This window comes from Salminus brasiliensis, chromosome 24 (genome assembly GCF_030463535.1).
Source record: "Salminus brasiliensis chromosome 24, fSalBra1.hap2, whole genome shotgun sequence".
Taxonomy (NCBI): Eukaryota; Metazoa; Chordata; class Actinopteri; order Characiformes; family Bryconidae; genus Salminus; species Salminus brasiliensis.
The window spans coordinates 28894720-28914661 of record NC_132901.1 but is presented as its reverse complement, the minus strand read 5'-3'; the positions used below and the strand labels follow the sequence as shown (position 1 = coordinate 28914661).

General features: G+C 44.2%; 1 protein-coding gene across 1 annotated transcript; it reads left to right on the top strand.

The window, feature by feature from the left end:
- Positions 1-208: 208 nt before the first annotated feature.
- Positions 209-16622, top strand: khnyn (KH and NYN domain containing). The gene is made up of 9 exons (XM_072670368.1): positions 209-470; positions 2032-2306; positions 5393-5527; positions 6681-8347; positions 9858-9988; positions 12229-12325; positions 12964-13071; positions 14400-14501; positions 15589-16622. Exons 1-9 carry the CDS (start codon positions 440-442, stop codon positions 15923-15925), a joined length of 2883 nt encoding a protein of 960 aa, XP_072526469.1. The 5' UTR covers positions 209-439; the 3' UTR covers positions 15926-16622.
- Positions 16623-19942: the final 3320 nt, after the last annotated feature.

The window sequence follows — 19942 nt, the reverse complement described above, 5'->3', positions numbered from 1 at the left end:
GCCCAAAGCCCTGTTTCACTTTTATTCAAATGGTTAATCTGGACATGCTGTACTTTCGTTAGCTCAGATGACCCCGTGTCTTGCCTCTGGTGGTGGACTCTCCTCCAGCAGAGGCCCAGGCTGGGCCCTCGGACCCGGCAGGGCAGCGCTGTTGTTGCGGGGCGCGTCTACACGGTCATTACGGTAGAGGCTCCGCCCACTGTGAGTTCCCCAGGTTTCATTTTGTCAACAATAATAGCCCACGGTCAGTCCGGCGCGGTGTGCTTTAACCCGGAGAAGCGGGGCAGCTTCAGAACCAGCCAGACACACCGAACAGACCCACCTCCTCACCCGAGGCCCGGTCGGTCTGAGGGCGAATCAGACGGCGGTGAACTTTGGTCTGGAAGGGCAGACCTGCTGCAGTGGGAAACGGCGGAAGACCAGCGCCTGCAGGCAGCAGATGAAGGGAGAGGCTAGGAGGGCTGAGCATGGTAGGTAGATATATTATCATATTATAATATTCCTTCATTACAGGAAGAGTGGAGTGCTTTTACTAGACCCCTTCCCTCACAGCACTGCGGAGCAGCTTGAGGACAGCATGAGGACAGTAAGTTAACTGGTGTCTGTAAGTACTTGTAAGTACTGTAAACTCCTGTTTAACTGGAAAAATAACATTTACAGACATAACCAGTTCTCTTAATCCAGTTAATCAATAATCACTCGATATAATAATCCAGCCAGCATGCTCATGTGGGCCTCACAGGGGTGGAATACGGGTGAGACTGGTTCCAGGTGGGCCTGTCTAGGCCTAATCTACAGTGTGCAGCTCAGCTGTGGCCCGTGTTTAACCCCTCCTGGTCCCATCACTGGGGAACCCAAATGTGGGGCCAACATATATACCATATAGGCCCCACATGGACATGCTATCTGGGAATTTGTTCCCTCGGTTTAACAAAGTGTTTGTTGTCAAATAACTTCATCACTAAGCCTACACTATATGGTCAAAAGTATTGGGACACCTTATATATTAGTTCTTTCTCATTTGTTGTCATCCAGCCTCTGTTGGAGTAACTGTCTCTACTAGGTTTTGTAGCATTGCTGTGAAGATTTGAGTGTATTCAGTGCAAACTCATCCCAAAAGTACTGGATGGAGCTCCTCCACCATCAGTCCAGAGATTCCTCCACAGTTCCTCCACTGCTCCACAGCTCAATGCCCCTCTAGCCCACGCCTGGCATTAGGCAGCATTTACATTTACATTTACGGCATTTAGCAGACGCTCTTATGCAGAGCGACTTACAAAGTGCTTTCCTATTTACCCAAGAAAAGCCTCAGCTTGTTAGAATAGACTAATAATTCAAAAGATACCTCTAAGCTTAGACTCTACTAAACACAAGACAGTAAGGTGACCATAGTACTCTTCTCTTCGCCTGAGTACTCTCTGAAGAGGAGGGTCTTCAGTCTGGGTTTGAGGACAGTGAGTGTTGGACTCTGCTGTTCGGACACCCAGGGGAAGTTCGTTCCACCACTTTGGTGCAGGACAGAAAAAAGTCTGGACGCTCGTCTTCCGTGGATTTTGAGGGATGGCGGGTCGAGCCGAGCCGTACTTGAAGCTGGAAGGGCTCTTGGTGCGGATCGGCTTTTGACCATTGCCATCAAGTCTGGAGGGGCTGGTCCATTCTTGGCTTTGTAGGCCAGCGTCAGGGTTTTGAATCTTTATATCTTATATATGTACACTATAAGTCCAAATGTTTGTGGACACCCCTTCTAATGTATGTATTCAGCTACTTTAAGTTGCACCCACTGCACCCCAATACATACATTAGAAGGGGTGTCCACAAACATTTGGACTTATAGTGTACATATATAAGCTATAAATGTGATATATGCTTTAACACGTAGGATGATATGATGAGTATAGCCATATTGTCCACCCTGAGGATCCGTCCAGTGTTCCGTCACTCTTAGCTGGTTCTCCAGTTCTAATTAGAAAGCAGATAAAACGGTGATGTTCTCTGAGACTGTCTCTCTGTACCTTCTTGTGTGCACACTAGTAAGTCCAGACCATCATCATCTGCTGTCCTGCTCAGTCATGGCCTTCTCAGCTGTTCCTGGAAGGGTGGATAAGATGGAAGGAGAGCAGCACGTGAAGGATGAGTTCACCTGCCCTGGGGTGTTGCGGGGCGCTCTGCTGGACGTGAAGGCCACAGCGGAGCGAGTGTTTAGGGTGGTGTTGAGAATCGGTGGGGAAGAGAATTCATACAAAACTCAGGATGGGCAGATTTGGCTGCAGCTAAAAGGAAGAAAGAGCGATGTGGAGGGGGCAAAGGTGAGTTTTGCTGTATCACACAGGCTGTTCCTCAAAGGTTCCCCCATATGTGAATTATTCAGCTGTCTACAAGCTTAGTCAGTCAGTCCCTGTTTACAGAGCTTGGGTTTGGACTGACATTAGCTCTTAGTATGGTCAGGTCAGGTTAGGTTAGGATGGGGCAAACTGATGCTGTGCTATGAATATTAGGGCAGTTACATCATCAGACAATGTGTAATTACTGCATAATGGCATAGTAAGGTTATCTGATTTTACTAGCTGTCTTAAATCTCTAGATTTGTATTTAAATTGTTAAGATGTAAAAAAATAAGTAATCCATGTAATAAATGCCTCTATAATTTTCCTTACTACAAAGTAATTACACATAAAAACTCTATATACACTGCAAACATTGTTTTATGATAGTTTTGAAATACATTTTTAACACTGTAAAGAAATCAGTTTATTGGGTTGCTCTTAACCCAGCAGTTTGCTGTTGGGAGTTTAGACTCACTGTTGGGAGTGTAGACTCACTGTTGAGAGTGTAGACTCACTGTTGGGAGTGTAGGTTCACTGTTGGGAGTGTAGACTCACTGTTGGGAGTGTAGGTTCACTGTTGGGAGTGTAGACTCACTGTTGGGAGTGTAGGTTCACTGTTGGGAGTGTAGGTTCACTGTTGGGAGTTTAGACTCACTGTTGGGAGTGTAGGTTCACTGTTGGGAGTGTAGACTCACTGTTGGGAGTGTAGGTTCACTGTTGGGAGTGTAGGTTCACTGTTGGGAGTTTAGACTCACTGTTGGGAGTGTAGGTTCACTGTTGGGAGTGTAGGTTCACTGTTGGGAGTGTAGGTTCACTGTTGGGAGTTTAGACTCACTGTTGGGAGTGTAGGTTCACTGTTGGGAGTTTAGACTCACTGTTGGGAGTGTAGGTTCACTGTTGGGAGTGTAGGTTCACTGTTGGGAGAGTAGACTCACTGTTGGGAGTGTAGGTTCACTGTTGGGAGTGTAGGTTCACTGTTGGGAGTTTAGACTCACTGTTGGGAGTGTAGACTCACTGTTGGGAGTGTAGGTTCACTGTTGGGAGTGTAGGTTCACTGTTGGGAGTGTAGACTCACTGTTGGGAGTGTAGGTTCACTGTTGGGAGTGTAGGTTCACTGTTGGGAGTGTAGACTCACTGTTGGGAGTGTAGGTTCACCGTTGGGAGTGTAGACTCACTGTTGGGAGTGTAGACTCACTGTTGGGAGTGTAGACTCACTGTTGGGAGTGTAGGTTCACTGTTGGGAGTGTAGACTCACTGTTGGGAGTGTAGGTTCACTGTTGGGAGTGTAGGTTCACTGTTTGGAGTGTAGGTTCACTGTTGGGAGTGTAGGTTCACCGTTGGGAGTGTAGGTTCACTGTTGGGAGTGTAGACTCACTGTTGGGAGTGTAGGTTCACTGTTGGGAGTGTAGGTTCACTGTTGGGAGTGTAGACTCACTGTTGGGAGTGTAGGTTCACTGTTGGGAGTGTAGGTTCACTGTTGGGAGTGTAGACTCACTGTTGGGAGTGTAGACTCACTGTTGGGAGTGTAGGTTCACTGTTGGGAGTGTAGGTTCACTGTTGGGAGTTTAGACTCACTGTTGGGAGTGTAGGTTCACTGTTGGGAGTGTAGGTTCACTGTTGGGAGTGTAGACTCACTGTTGGGAGTGTAGGTTCACTGTTGGGAGTGTAGTTTCACTGTTGGGAGTGTAGACTCACTGTTGGGAGTGTAGACTCACCGTTGGGAGTGTAGACTCACCGTTGGGAGTGTAGGTTCACCGTTGGGAGTGTAGACTCACCGTTGGGAGAGTAGACTCACTGTTGGGAGTGTAGGTTCACTGTTGGGAGTGTAGGTTCACTGTTGGGAGTGTAGACTCACTGTTGGGAGTGTAGGTTCACTTTTGGGAGTGTAGGTTCACTGTTGGGAGTGTAGGTTCACTGTTGGGAGTGTAGACTCACTGTTGGGAGTGTAGACTCACTGTTGGGAGTGTAGGTTCACTGTTGGGAGTGTAGACTCACTGTTGGGAGTGTAGACTCACTGTTGGGAGTGTAGGTTCACCGTTGGGAGTGTAGACTCACCGTTGGGAGAGTAGACTCACTGTTGGGAGTGTAGACTCACTGTTGAGAGTGTAGACTCACTGTTGGGAGTGTAGACTCACTGTTGGGAGTGTAGACTCACCGTTGGGAGAGTAGACTCACCGTTGAGAGTGTAGACTCACCGTTGGGAGTGTAGACTCACCGTTGGGAGTGTAGACTCACTGTTGGGAGTGTAGGTTCACTGTTGGGAGTGTAGACTCACTGTTGGGAGTGTAGACTCACTGTTGGGAGTGTAGGTTCACTGTTGGGAGTGTAGACTCACTGTTGGGAGTGTAGGTTCACTGTTGGGAGTGTAGGTTCACTGTTGGGAGTGTAGACTCACTGTTGGGAGTGTAGGTTCATTGTTGGGAGTGTAGGTTCATTGTTGGGAGTGTAGACTCACTGTTGGGAGTGTAGACTCACTGTTGGGAGTGTAGGTTCACTGTTGGGAGTGTAGACTCACTGTTGGGAGTGTGGACTCACTGTTGGGAGTGTAGGTTCACTGTTGGGAGTGTAGGTTCACTGTTGGGAGTGTAGGTTCACTGTTGGGAGTGTAGACTCACTGTTGGGAGTGTAGACTCACTGTTGGGAGTGTAGGTTCACTGTTGGGAGTGTAGGTTCACTGTTGGGAGTGTAGGTTCACTGTTGGGAGTGTAGACTCACTGTTGGGAGTGTAGGTTCACTGTTGGGAGTGTAGGTTCACTGTTGGGAGTGTAGACTCACTGTTGGGAGTGTAGGTTCACTGTTGGGAATGTAGACTCACTGTTGGGAGTGTAGACTCACTGTTGGGAGTGTAGGTTCACTGTTGGGAGTGTAGACTCACTGTTGGGAGTGTAGGTTCACTGTTGGGAGTGTAGACTCACTGTTGGGAGTGTAGACTCACTGTTGGGAGTGTAGGTTCACTGTTGGGAGTGTAGACTCACTGTTGGGAGTGTAGGTTCACTGTTGGGAGTGTAGGTTCACTGTTGGGAGTGTAGGTTTGCTGGTGTAAATAAATGCTGTTGTATTTTGTTCAGCTTTTTGTGAAAGGTGTTGTGAACCAGGAGGCCCAAGAGGAAGTCCAGTATCCAGAGGTCCTTCACTGTGTATTCTGTGGTGCCAAGCAGTTCTTCACAGACTGCCTGATAAGGACGACCTCAGCACACATTGTGGTGAGTAGAAACCAGAGTGTGTTAGATCAGTGCGTTTCTAACTGCGGCCATTCATTACTTCATTATTAATCCGATCTAAAGGAAAGGACACAAGCAAGGCCGGACCTGAGAACAGGTGGTTTATTAAAGTAGTGAGGGTAAGCTGAACCTCCCGAGGTCTCTAGATAAGAGTGGGACCAATGGCTACTCCTCAGCATTCCACTCTGAAAGAGATGAAGCAGCAGGTTGTAGGGCTTGCAAACTGAAACCCTGTCCATGTTGGTATTGATTTAATGTAAATAAATATGTTGCTTAAATTAAAGTAGTTTTGCTGTCTACTTCATCTTTCAAATCTGGCTCCACATGCTGTATACATCCACTAAATGGTAGTTGAAAGGAGCTGGGGGATTTTCCCCTACACTGTTTCCTCAAGATGAGGTTCCGCATGGTTCTTATAGACCCATCGATCCTGGCAGAATGTAGAAATGTGGATGGCTACTGTACCAGGGTGTAGGGAGCCTGAACTTTACTGTCATATTTCCAACAATCTGTGATTCTAGCTTTGCCCCATTTTCTGTACAGCACAGGAAACTCCTTCTGGTCTACAGGCATCCTGTATTTTGCAATGTTAGATGTCAGATCACATGTTCACAGAATTGCTAGTCAGTCTATATAATGATGTTTTTTTTTTTTTTTTTTTTTGCGAGTGCTTCCTTTGCAGCTGTTCTGCATCATGATGCTTGACTTGTGTTTAAAAAGGGTGTTCGTAAAGCCAGTAGTTGTAGATAGAAGGATGGAAACTCTAACTCTAAGACCCATTTGAATGCATTTGTAGATGGTCCTTTATTGGACTTTTAACCACTATTTGAATGGGTCAGAGAACCCTGTTTCAGTGCTATATAGAATGTGTTTTAATTACAGTGTGGTGCAATGGGTCTCGTAGATGGTTCCACGTGGAAAATGTACTGGTTGACCAGTTTATTTACAGACTAAAGTTTGTAGGATCTGGAGATTTTGGGAAATGGGACTCAGCTTCAGCCTTCTTTTGCTGTTACTGCTTGGTCTTGCTTGAAACCTAGTCAGCTATCCATGGTGTCCCGCTTCCAGAAGAGTTAGCTTGATGACTATTGTCCATGTTTCCACCTGTTTGAAAAACTGGGTCTCTCTTCCACAGGTGGACTCTTCAGGTTGCCTCCTCATCTTTGGTTTGACTGAACCTGTTGTGAAGGCCTACTCCCTAATTACGGACCTGGTAGAAAAGTACAGGAACAGCCAAGAACAGAAAACTGGGAGAGCAGACGAGTCCCTGGATTCACGACGCGCCTTCAAATCCCTGGTGGAGAGGCTGGAGGACACCTACACTCTGGATCTGCTGGTGCTTCCGGTTCTGGTGAAAGAAGTTCTTCTGGACTTGGTTAAACAGTCTAGAAGTGACCCAAGTATCCTGGACAGTTCAGCAGTTTCATCAAGCAGCAAAACACTACTGGAATTCCAGGAGAACACGGATAGGCTGATTGTAGGAGAACCTACAGAGAAGAGAAGACCTGGAGCACAAGGGGTTTACACTTTTCTGCCAGGCTCCCCTCCGTCACATTTCTCTTCCAAATCCAGCAGTTATGGTGTCAAATATCTTAGCATGAACAAGCCTAGAGGTGAAACGGACATAAAAGATCACAATCAAGAGTCCCACAATCAGTTTTTTCACTCTTTAATAGGAGATCTGGGGTCCAGGACTCACGCCGAGGGTGCAGAGGGGACGAGCCACAAAAGAGAAGAGCAAAAAGCGTTTGAAGGTGGATCACAGAGCAAGGACGAAGACAGACAGACAGAGCGGCTGGAGGAGAGACTGCAGTCCACAGGGCTCAAGCAGGAATTTGAGCACCTCCTGAAGTTCTTCACTGCTATGGGCTACAAAGAAGACGTTGTGGTCAAGGTTCTGGCCCGTACCGGACCTGGAGAAGCCTCTCAGCTCCTTGACTTGATCCAGCACGAGCAAGAGGAATCTAAGATTCACAGCAGTGTCGAAGCCCCAGGTCAGGAGACCTTACATGGTGTGACAGGGGATGCAGGTGTGGGTGTAAATGGAGCTTCAGGGACCAAAGATGATGACTTTGTCTTAGGGGTGGTGAAAAAGGCGGCGGCCAGCTGTGGGTACACAGAGGACAACGTGGCCAAGGTTTACAGCAACTTCGCCAAACAGAGTCCACATGAGCTGATCCTCGGACTGCAGAAGGTGGGCATGAATGATCCTGAGGATGCGAGAGCTGGGGAGAGAAAGATAGCAGAAGAGATGGAAGAGCAACGGAGGAAAGCAGCAGCAGCAGCTCTGCAGAAGGTCAGGGATAGAGATCTGGAGGTGGGGAAGAGTGACACAAGGGACAAAAAGTCCAAGAGCGATAGAGGAGAGAGTCTACCAGAGAAGGCCCAAAAGAAAGAGGAAGCGCCAGGCATGGTAGAACCACGCATGCGAGATCTCTTTCTGGTGCCAGACACCAAACACTGGTGCAGCAGACCAGAGCTTCCCTCACCTTCTGAACATCAGCCGTTTGCTACCATTCCTCCTACTGTACGAGGACCACCTCAGCCTATCTACCCCTTACAACTGCCTCCGCCGCCCCTTACCAATGTCTCAGAACAGCACAGAATGGGCCCCGTAGAGACCCAAGCCACCAAGCCTAAGCACAAACAGGGACCTCCGCTTGCAAGAACAGGGGCAGTTGTAACAGGACCACAGCGCTTCCTGGAAGGCTTGAAGAACCCCTTTGTCCTCCAGCTGAAAGATGACCCTGGAGACCCAGGCCTGCGTCAGATCATCATTGATGGGAGCAATGTTGCCATGACGTGAGAAAAACACAGCATTTTAAACATTTCTGTAACTTTCAGCAATAATTTAGACAAACTAGACCTGAAATGTTACAAACTAGTTGCAGAAATGTGTTCTGAGGTACTGTAGTCTTCAATAAGAGCTTTAATAACTGGATAATAACTCTCTAGGCAGCTTTCTTAGACATCTACAGCTTTGTTCCTGATTTTAAAAATGAGAAGTATTCATGGCAGCACTTTAATTAGAAATCCCTCTGTAGACACTGATATTTCTGATATTTAACTTAAGCTATCAATTAATCTAATATATATACTTTCATTTCTCCTGACCCCAAACCTGACCCTAATCCCAAACCCACCTTAACCTCAACTTCAGCCCAGATCCTAAACCAAAATCTGTGTTTTTGAATGTTTTTGAATTTCGAAAAATTTTTGAAAAGTGAAAAGTACAAATTTGCACAATTAACTGTTTATTTACTACATTTAGGGGAAAAAACATAAAATGTGATTTTTTTTAGATCTTGAAGGAGATGAAACTATGACTACAGTGAAACTAGACTGAAAAGCAAACGTTTAAACTTTTTATTTAGATCCATTCGTGCATATGGCATCTTTCCCCACTCTGGGCTGGCTGTACAGGGTTAGGACAGTAACGTCAGCTGGGGTAACCTGGCCTTAGCCTTTGTTTGTTTACCAAAAGACCGTCTGCCTGTCAAGTCACATGTGATCTGCTGTGGCTTTCTGTGTCTCCATGTGGCTTTAACTTACTGTGGTTCTGTCAAAATGCTGTGCGGCGCACTGAGGAACTAAAAAGAGTCATTATGCGTCTGTGTAGATCAGTGTGCGGTGCCGGTGCCGGTGCCGGTGCCAGTGTGCGGGCCTCCATCATACACAATGCTTTCACAATTGTGTAGTGTCCGGTGTGCATTGTGCGACTCCACTCCTCTCCCTCCTCTCCCTCCTCTCTCTCTGTGGCGGTGCTCCTGTGTAGCTCACATCTAGCTGAGTACAGTCCGAACGCCCGGATGTGTTCTGGTTCAGCCCGTGTTATCAAGGATGCACCAGGACATAACTTCTGTGGACATGGCACAGCCAAATATTCCAGAATGCATTCCGCACTTACAGTCCTCGAGAGTGTGTACTGACACCAAGTCAGGACTACCGAGTTCAGCAGTCCGAACCTGCCATACAACTCCCTGTATCTGTCCTCAAATTAAAAGCTCTCTGCAGAGTTTTCTTCTGATACAGCGGCAGCAGCAATATTGCAGTAATTTATATTTCATAATTAATTCATATGTGTGTCAGAAACACTGGTTATGTTTTCTTTTTTTCATTTGTTTTAAGAATAGAAATAGCCTGTAGATTATTTATTCATTTATTTACACATAAATAACATCAACAACACACTGCAGTATAGATGTTTGAACATGAGCGAATATCTGTAAGTCCAAATGTTTATTAAGATTATGACTGATATAAGGTTTATGATATGATTGTAAATCTTGGTTCTGTCTGTAATTCTCCGAAGCCACGGATTGGGAGCGTTTTTCTCCTGTCGAGGAATCGCCCTGGCTGTGCAGCACTTCTGGAGCCGAGGCCATCGCAAAATTTCAGTGTTTGTCCCCCAGTGGAGACAGAAGAGAGACCCCAAGATAAAAGGTGACAATTACTACTAACTTCACAGGAAGAGTGGAACAGTGGATCAGTAGAACAGTGGAACAGTGAAACAGTGGAACATTAAATCAGTGGAACAGTGGAACAGTAGAACAGTGGAACAGTAGAACAGTGGAACATTAGAACAGTGGAACATTAAATTACTGGAACATTAGAACAGTGGAACATTAAATTAGTGGAACAGTAGAACAGTGGAACAATAGAACAGGGGATCAGTAGAACAGTGGAACATTAGAACAGTGGATCAGTAGAACAGTGGAACATTAGAACAGTGGAACATTAGAACAGTGGATCAGTAGAACAGTGGAACAGTGAAACAGTGGAACATTAAATCAGTGGAACATTAGAACAGTGGAACAGTAGAACAGTGGAACATTAGAACAGTGGAACATTAAATTACTGGAACATTAGAACAGTGGAACATTAAATTAGTGGAACAGTAGAACAGTGGAACAATAGAACAGGGGATCAGTAGAACAGTGGAACAGTGGAACATTAGAACAGTGGAACAGTAGAACAGTGGAACATTAGAACAGTGGAACATTAGAACAGTGGAACATTAAATTACTGGAACATTAGAACAGTGGAACAGTAGAACAGTGGAACATTAGAACAGTGGATCAGTAGAACAGTGGAACAGTGGAACATTAGAACAGTGGATCAGTAGAACAGTGGAACATTAGAACAGTGGATCAGTAGAACAGTGGATCAGTACAACAGTGGATCAGTACAACAGTGGATCACTAGAACAGTGGAACAGTACAACAGTGAAACAGTGGATCAGTAGAACAGTGGATCAGTAGAACAGTGGATCAGTGAAACAGTGGATCAGTAGAACAGTGAAACAGTGGATCAGTAGAACAGTGGATCAGTGAAACAGTGGATCAGTAGAACAGTGGATCAGTGAAACAGTGGATCAGTGGAACAGTGAAACAGTGGATCAGTAGAACAGTGGATCAGTGAAACAGTGGATCAGTAGAACAGTGGATCAGTGAAACAGTGGATCAGTAGAACAGTGGATCAGTGAAACAGTGGATCAGTGAAACAGTGGATCAGTAGAACAGTGGATCAGTAAAACAGTGAAACAGTGGATCAGTAGAACAGTGAAACAGTGGATCAGTAGAACAGTGAAACAGTGGATCAGTGAAACAGTGGATCAGTAGAACAGTGGATCAGTGAAACAGTGGATCAGTAGAACAGTGGATCAGTGAAACAGTGGATCAGTAGAACAGTGGATCAGTAAAACAGTGAAACAGTGGATCAGTAGAACAGTGGATCAGTAGAACAGTGGATCAGTAGAACAGTGGATCAGTGAAACAGTGGATCAGTAGAACAGTGGATCAGTGAAACAGTGGATCAGTGAAACAGTGGATCAGTAGAACAGTGGATCAGTAGAACAGTGGATTAGTGAAACAGTGGATCAGTGAAACAGTGGATCAGTAGAACAGTGGATCAGTGAAACAGTGGATCAGTAGAACAGTGGATTAGTGAAACAGTGGATCAGTGAAACAGTGGATCAGTGAAACAGTGGATCAGTAGAACAGTGGATCAGTAGAACAGTGGATCAGTAGAACAGTGGATCAGTAGAACAGTGGATCAGTGAAACAGTGGATCAGTAGAACAGTGGATCAGTAGAACAGTGGATCAGTAGAACAGTGGATCAGTGAAACAGTGGATCAGTGAAACAGTGGATCAGTAGAACAGTGGATCAGTAGAACAGTGGATCAGTAGAACAGTGGATCAGTGAAACAGTGGATCAGTAGAACAGTGGATCAGTAGAACAGTGGATCAGTGAAACAGTGGATCAGTGAAACAGTGGATCAGTAGAACAGTGGATCAGTGAAACAGTGGATCAGTAGAACAGTGGATCAGTGAAACAGTGGATCAGTAGAACAGTGGATCAGTGAAACAGTGGATCAGTAGAACAGTGGATCAGTAGAACAGTGGATCAGTGAAACAGTGGATCAGTAGAACAGTGGATCAGTGAAACAGTGGATCAGTAGAACAGTGGATCAGTAGAACAGTGGATCAGTGAAACAGTGGATCAGTAGAACAGTAGAAATCTGTACCACAGAGATCTCTGACCAGAAAGAAATAACAGGTTCTTGTCCTGTAGTCCTGGAGGGACTGGGCCTGTATCCGGTCCGCAGGGTAGTGTGTGCAGGTTTAGGGGTGAGGGGTAAATGCTGTGCTGCTGTGCATGAACAGTTCTCCCTGTTTTAAAGAGCACCACTTCATGACTCAACTGCAGGACCTCGGCCTGCTGTCCTTCACCCCTTCCAGAGAGGTTCAGGGACAGAGGATAAACTCCTATGATGACAGGTACACCATCTAATCCAGCTGCTAATTCACTGTCCCTCACTTGTTTTCCATTTATGGTAGGAGCTTAAAGCTGTAGTTTTATACAAAATAGAATAGAATAGGACTCTCTGGAGCAGATTAACATGACCCTATTGGTTCCATGCTGCCTAATGGTATAAAGCTCACCAGCATTGAGCTGTGGAGCAGTGGAAGAACTGTGTTCTCTGGAATGATGGTGGAGGAGCTCCATCTAGTACTTTTGGGATGAGTTAGGGAGGTGGGAATGATGAGGTGGGGTGGTGATCATCATCCAACATCCTGACGTAACTCTCAACGCTTTTGTGGCTCCAATGCAATCAAATTCTCAGAGCAATGCTCCTCCAGAATCTAGTAAAAAGTTTCTTCTCTGGATAGTAGAGACAGTTACTCCAATAGAAGCAGGATCAGCTCTTTCTAATACCCTTGATTTCAGAAAAAAACAGTGAATGAGCAGCTGTCCCAATACTTTTGTCCACATATTGTATCAGTACTCAGATCTCAGACCTGCGTTGTATTTATAGCAGTGCCTAAACAGCTGTGAGTTTAGTGTCCTATAGACAGATTTTGAAGCTGTTTTGAAGCTGCTGCATCACTGATCTTCTCGTATGGTCTGATTGCAGATTTATGCTGCAGCTCGCCCAGAAGACTAATGGAGTGATTGTAACGAACGACAACATGAGAGACCTCGTGGACGAGTCAGTTGTGTGGAAAGAGATCATCAAGGAAAGGTCAGCAGACATTGTGTGGTGTTGGAAAACTAAAGGATACACAAAGCTCCCAGAGAAATATTGACAAAAAAGGAGTGTTATTAAATGTTAATAATTATTTATAATAACAGATTATAATATTCTGTTATTTAGACCATACACAGTCTGCTGTAGTGTTAACAACAGATCATTATTATTGATCACAGCATATTCCACCCCATCACGCTCAGTGTAGCATGGCTGTAACTCTCAGACTCTGTTTACATCTGACCACTTCCTGTGTCTTTAGTATCAGGATTATATCTGGAGGCCGAACCACATTAAACTGCAGGTGTGAACTCACCCACTTAAACCAGATACTAATCCCATCACTCAGACCAGTTCAGGAGGAGCCAAACCAGTTTGTCTCAGCCACGTTAAGCAGTGGAGACACCTCCACCTCTTCAAGATACAGTCCACAATCAGAACCCCTCCCAATACAATCAGAACCCCACCCAGTACAACCAAAATTCTTTCCAGCACAAACTAAAACTTTTCCCAATACAACCAACACCTCTCCTAGTACAACCCAAACCCCTCCCAGTACAACCCAAACCCCTCCCAGTACAACCAACAACTCTCCTAATACAACCCAAACCCCTCCCAGTACAACCCAAACCTCTCCCAGTACAACCAACGCCTCTCCTAATACAACCCAAACCCCTCCCAGTACAACCAACACCTCTCCTAATACAACCCAAACCCCTCCCAGTACAACCCAAACCTCTCCCAGTACAACCAACGCCTCTCCTAATACAACCCAAACCCCTCCCAGTACAACCCAAACCCCTCCCAGTACAACCAACGCCTCTCCTAATACAACCCAAACCCCTCCCAGTACAACCCAAACCTCTCCCAGTACAACCAACGCCTCTCCTAATACAACCCAAACCCCTCCCAGTACAACCCAAACCCCTCCCAGTACAACCAACGCCTCTCCTAATACAACCCAAACCCCTCCCAGTACAACCAGAACCCCTCCCAGTACAACCCAGACCTCTCCCAGTACAACCAACACTTCTCCAAATACAACTAAAACCCCTCCCAGTACAACCAGAACCCCTCCCAGTACAACCTAAACCCATCCCAGTACAACCAACACTTCTCCATATACAACTAAAACCCCTCCCAGTCCAACACAACCCCCTCCCACTGCAACTAAACCCCTCCCACTACAACCAAACCCCTCTTAGTACAAACCAAATTCCTCCCAGTACAACCAAAACCCCTCCCAGTACAACTGAAACGCCTCCCAGTATAATGATGTCTTTGCTGATGTGAGCGTATGACGCAAGTGTCTCATTCCGCAGGTTGCTCCAGTACTTGTTTGCGGGGGATAACTTCATGGTGCCGGACGACCCGCTGGGCAGAAGCGGACCTCACATTAACGACTTCTTGCGGGCCCAGAGCAGGTGCTGGATAAGGATGCTCATAGAGACACTGTTTAGTTTATTTGTCAGTGCACGCAGTTCACTCGTCCCATATACACTCACTTCTTAAAACACACCATCAAATTCAGCACCTTCTGCATTATCACAGGCAGTTTCCAGTACAGTAAGCTGAATCATCAATAATGCGCTTTATTTTACAGCCTCGACTTTATTATCTTACTAAAATAATGGTGTCCTGTTATTTACTACCCTCTGTGTCTTCCTCTGCTTAAGCTGCTCTGAATTCCAGTCTTATGGAACCCCAGAACCAGTGTAATCAGTTTACTCTGTGATAGCTGCAGGCCTTTGACAAATCAGATATCCAGGATTTAAGCTTGTCTAGCACTTGTCAGACACTTTGTGGCATTTACCTTCCAGAGCACTACCACCACCATGTTTTAAGTGTCATCCAATGAACATCCAAGATGATTCCTAGAGGCTCTGGGTGTAATGTCATGCTCCCCTTCTTTGTCCTTTCATTCAGGAACTCTGGGCAGTTCTGTAGAGCATAGTCTGCTATAGTGTTAATAACAGATCATTGTTTTTTTATTATTATTATAACAGATTAGGAAGTCTTAATAACAGATGTTAGACAGTGTACTAATAACAGGGAGCGCAGCGCCAGTTTAGCATTAAATATTCCACCCAACACCAACACCTCTCCTAATATAACTAAAACCCCTCCCAGTACAACCCAAACTCCTCTCAGTACAACCAACACCTCTCCTAATACAACTAAAACCCCTCCCAGTACAACCCAAACCCCTCCCAGTACAACCCAAACCCCTCTCAGTACAACCAACACCTCTCCTAATACAACTAAAACCCCTCCAGCATTTTAAAAGTCTGCCATTATTACTCACTATGTGTCTGAATGGCAAAATATTGTGATAAATAATGTGTAATATAAAAGTATGAATAAATAATAAATATTGTGATATAATTGTATGGATTACGTGATTAAAACACTCCTGCATGCAGTTGCTGGGTTTGTATATGTCAGTGATGTGTTTATGCCCTGGCTCAGCCACATTTCACTGCTCTAACACTCCAACGTCTCCTTCCTCAGGACTCTCATTCCTGGCAGCCACTCGTTTGCAGGCGTGGCCTCGTCCTACACCCTGCCCAACCCACAGCCCCGGGCTCATACCGAGGTGCTGAATTACCGTGAACGGACACCAGGGGGCCTCGGTAGAGTTCAAAAGTCAGGCTGGAGTCAGTTCCAGGGTGAGAAGGAGATGAACAGGTCAGTTGAGGAGACCCTAAAGCTGAAGCATGATTTGGAGGAGATCTTTCTGGGACAGGAGAACGTGGTGATGATGATGCTGCAGTGCCACCCAGCTCTCACTGACATCAACCAGCTGTCCCACTTAATTCTGGAACAGCAGACAGGAACAGAGAAGTAGCACTGTGTAGGAGTTTTCCAAGGAAAAGCTGGAACGGCGGTGTGCAAGTGTACCTCCAGTATCAGAAAGTCTGGAATCTGGTCATAATTTAATTCATGGTAACCCTTCACTGCAGGGAGTTGCTATATGGCAGGGAGTTCATCTTTTCATCTTCTTCCGGACTTCAATATAACAGTCCTTTTTATTTTTTTTTCCTTTAAGAAGCGGAAGGGTTTATGTGTAAACTGGTGCAGCTTTATCTGATCACATGCTTTCCTACTGCACTCTGAGCCTGAAGCTTTCTAAAAGTGCGTAATTCAGTATTTATACACAGGAAAAATGTGTATAAAGTCCATCTGTGGACTTTAAAATTATTTTTTAAATAAATAAAACTAGTTTATATTTTATTAATTTTATACAAAACAATAAAACATAACCATTGCCATATGAGAATAGCATGTGACTCTGGAAATATAAGAATATGAATTTCTCATTTTTTTACATTCCAAATTGGGGGTTTATTACTGTGATTATGTTCATATTTCTTTCTGCAGCATTTTTGCATATTAGCTGTTGTGCACATTATTGTTCCATGTCTGGATGATGAATATGGTTATCCCAATTAGTTTTCTACAGCCATTGGGTTATCCTGTTATATACATATCCAGATTTTGCACGCTGTTCCAACAAAATATAAAATAAAAGTTTTTATCATTGATTTAACATTTTTATTGAACCTTTTACAAGGTTTTACTAGCTATAATCTTCGCCCAGAATGAGTTGTGTAGCAGGTGCGTAGCTGCAGGTCTACAGTCACCACACTAGAGATGGCAAATCTAGTTCCAGAGAGTACAAATCCAACCCAGCATTTAGTTCCAACTGCCTGGATGGCTTTATATATCTATTAGTTCCACAAACATACACTCATAGAAAACAGAAAGTGGGTGATGTAAACAGGAGTGCAGTTTACCATCAGACACTCCACTGCACTAAATCAGATTAACCTGGGCTGGTTCTGCTCTGTCTGTAATCCACAACATTCTCAGAAAAGCATACTGACTCTGACTCATAATGATAAATATCGCCATGTTGCCCTGCCTTATTACAGAACCTCAGACTTGATCATGAAGACATTCCTTTTCCTACAGCAGTCTTAAGAGTGGTGAGGCTGGTGCTGCAGTGCTGGATAGGAAATTGAGTCACTAAGCTTGGTCAGTTCTGGTAGCTGGAGGATATACTGATCAGTAAAAGTTGAATGCTGTTAATTTGCCCCCAGTGGAGAAGCACTGATACTGTCGGGGCTTATAAAGATAGCAGTGAAGCCCTGTACACACATATCTCTTTATTCTTCACTCTGCAGCAGTGTTTCTGAAAAACCTGTCCACACAAGAACACATAACGGCTCTAAAACACTCCAGCAGGGGGTGCTAACACTCACAAAGCGTGATGCCAAAATCCTCAGGAACAAGAGTAACAGCCAAGACAGACCTAAATACAGCAGTATTTAGTAGTGCTCTATTTAAGATAAAGAACTATTAACCATTAATGTAGCGGCGGGTGTAGCGCAGTGGGTAACAATACCACCTTCTAGACTAGGGTTCAAATCACCCACTGGACAAGCACACCAATCCACCCTGATAAAAGTTCTTGTGTTAGATCTGTAACACTACATTCTCGTACCTGCGGAACATCATTCACATGTAAGAGCTCTGGATCAGAGACTCAGAGACATGCTGTAGATATAAATATAAATTTATCATTTAGGCTTCAGCTTTTACCACTTTATAGTGTCAATAAACTGCAGCAGCTCTGCTGACGTTTCTATTATTTGTTTTCTGAATGAATTTTCTTTTTTACATTCCTGATCACCAACCCAGCACTTCATCAGAACAGAGGGTTTATCAGGTTACTTTTTAATAGTCTCTATTGCAATGTTTAAATTCATATTTTAACCAGCATTTTATTCAGAAATTACTATTTATTTTACTATTGCTGCTGCAAATTGAAGTTGATTTAATTGCAGATCAGGTATTATAGAACAAAATGTTTTCACAATGACATTTATCCACTAATAAAGAGGTTTGAAATAAGGCTTTGGGTTATTGGTGATTTCTGTTTTTAAGTTAAATCAAGCTTTATTTGTCTTTTCTTTAACATGTCAGATCAGTCGGAGGCTCAGGTAATCGCTCTACAGTGGGATAACAAAAATATACTAAACAAAAAGAATTATGCTAAGTAAAAGTAAATATACAGGAATAGACAATTAAATATACTAAATATAGAGAAATATTTGGAATAAACAGAATTAAATATATTAAATAAAAATAAATATACAGAAAAATATGAAACATACAGAATTACAATAAAAAACTGAACTATACTAATTATACTGAATTATTTAATAGTAAGTACAAATGTAAGAAATACAGGCGTAATGAGCCAGGTAGCCAACAACAGCGTTTTAACCATCAGACCCTGCAGCTCTTACTGCTGATCAACTCTCTCTGGCAGCATTTAGCATTGATTTTTTATATTAATAAATGAATTTGGGCCAACGCTGCTCTGGAGTTTAACACAGCCAGCTGTAAAGCTCACTTTGGCCTTGCTGTTCTGATCACAGGTGACTGTACAAGCCTGACAAAGCGTATTAGATTCCAGAAGAAACACTTACAGTTATATAACACCTGTGATACAACACACCAGCTAAGCTAACTGCTATGCAAAGTATGCTGTTGGTTGATGCTGTTATTTGCACCTCATTTGCATTTACCCAACATATTCAAACCTCCCCATATTCAAAACTGAGAGATTAAGATCTCTGTCCAACATCATTGATTACGCAGAAGCCAAATCAGCCCTGTGTAGCTGCTGTTAGTGATCACAGATCAGATCACAGGGTCCATACACATTAGATCCCAATCTCTGTAACTGTACCCACCATTACACCAGTACACCATTACACCAGTACACCATTACACCAGTACACCATTACAGCAGTACACCATTACAGCAGTACAGCAGTACACAATTACACCAGTACACCATTACACCAGTACACCATTACAGCAGTACACAATTACACCAGTACAGCAGTACACCATTACAGCAGTACACCATTACAGCAGTACACAATTACACCAGTACAGCAGTACACTATTACACCATTACAGCAGTACACCAGTACACCATTACAGCAGTACACTATTACACCAGTACACCATTACAGGAGTACACTATTATGCCAGTACAGCAGTACACTATTACACCAGTACAGCAGTACACAATTACACCAGTACACCATTACAGCAGTACACTATTACACCAGTACACCATTACATCAGTACACTATTACACCAGTACACCATTACACCAGTACACCATTACAGCAGTACACTATTACACCAGTACACCATTACAGCAGTACACAATTACACCAGTACAGCAGTACACTATTACACCAGTACACCATTACATCAGTACACTATTACACCAGTACACCATTACACCAGTACACCATTACAGCAGTACACCATTACACCAGTACACCATTACAGCAGTACACAATTACACCAGTACAGCAGTACACCATTACACCATTACAGCAGTACAGCAGTACACAATTACACCAGTACAGCAGTACACCATTACAGCAGTACACAATTACACCAGTACACCATTACAGCAGTACACCATTACACCAGTACACCATTACAGCAGTACACAATTACACCAGTACAGCAGTACACTATTACACCATTACAGCAGTACACTATTACACCATTACAGCAGTACACTATTACACCAGTACACCATTACAGGAGTACACTATTACACCAGTACAGCAGTACAGGAGTACACTATTACACCAGTACAGCAGTACACAATTACACCAGTACACCATTACAGCAGTACACTATTACACCAGTACACCATTACATCAGTACACTATTACACCAATACACCATTACACCAGTACACCATTACAGCAGTACACTATTACACCAGTACACCATTACAGCAGTACACAATTACAGCAGT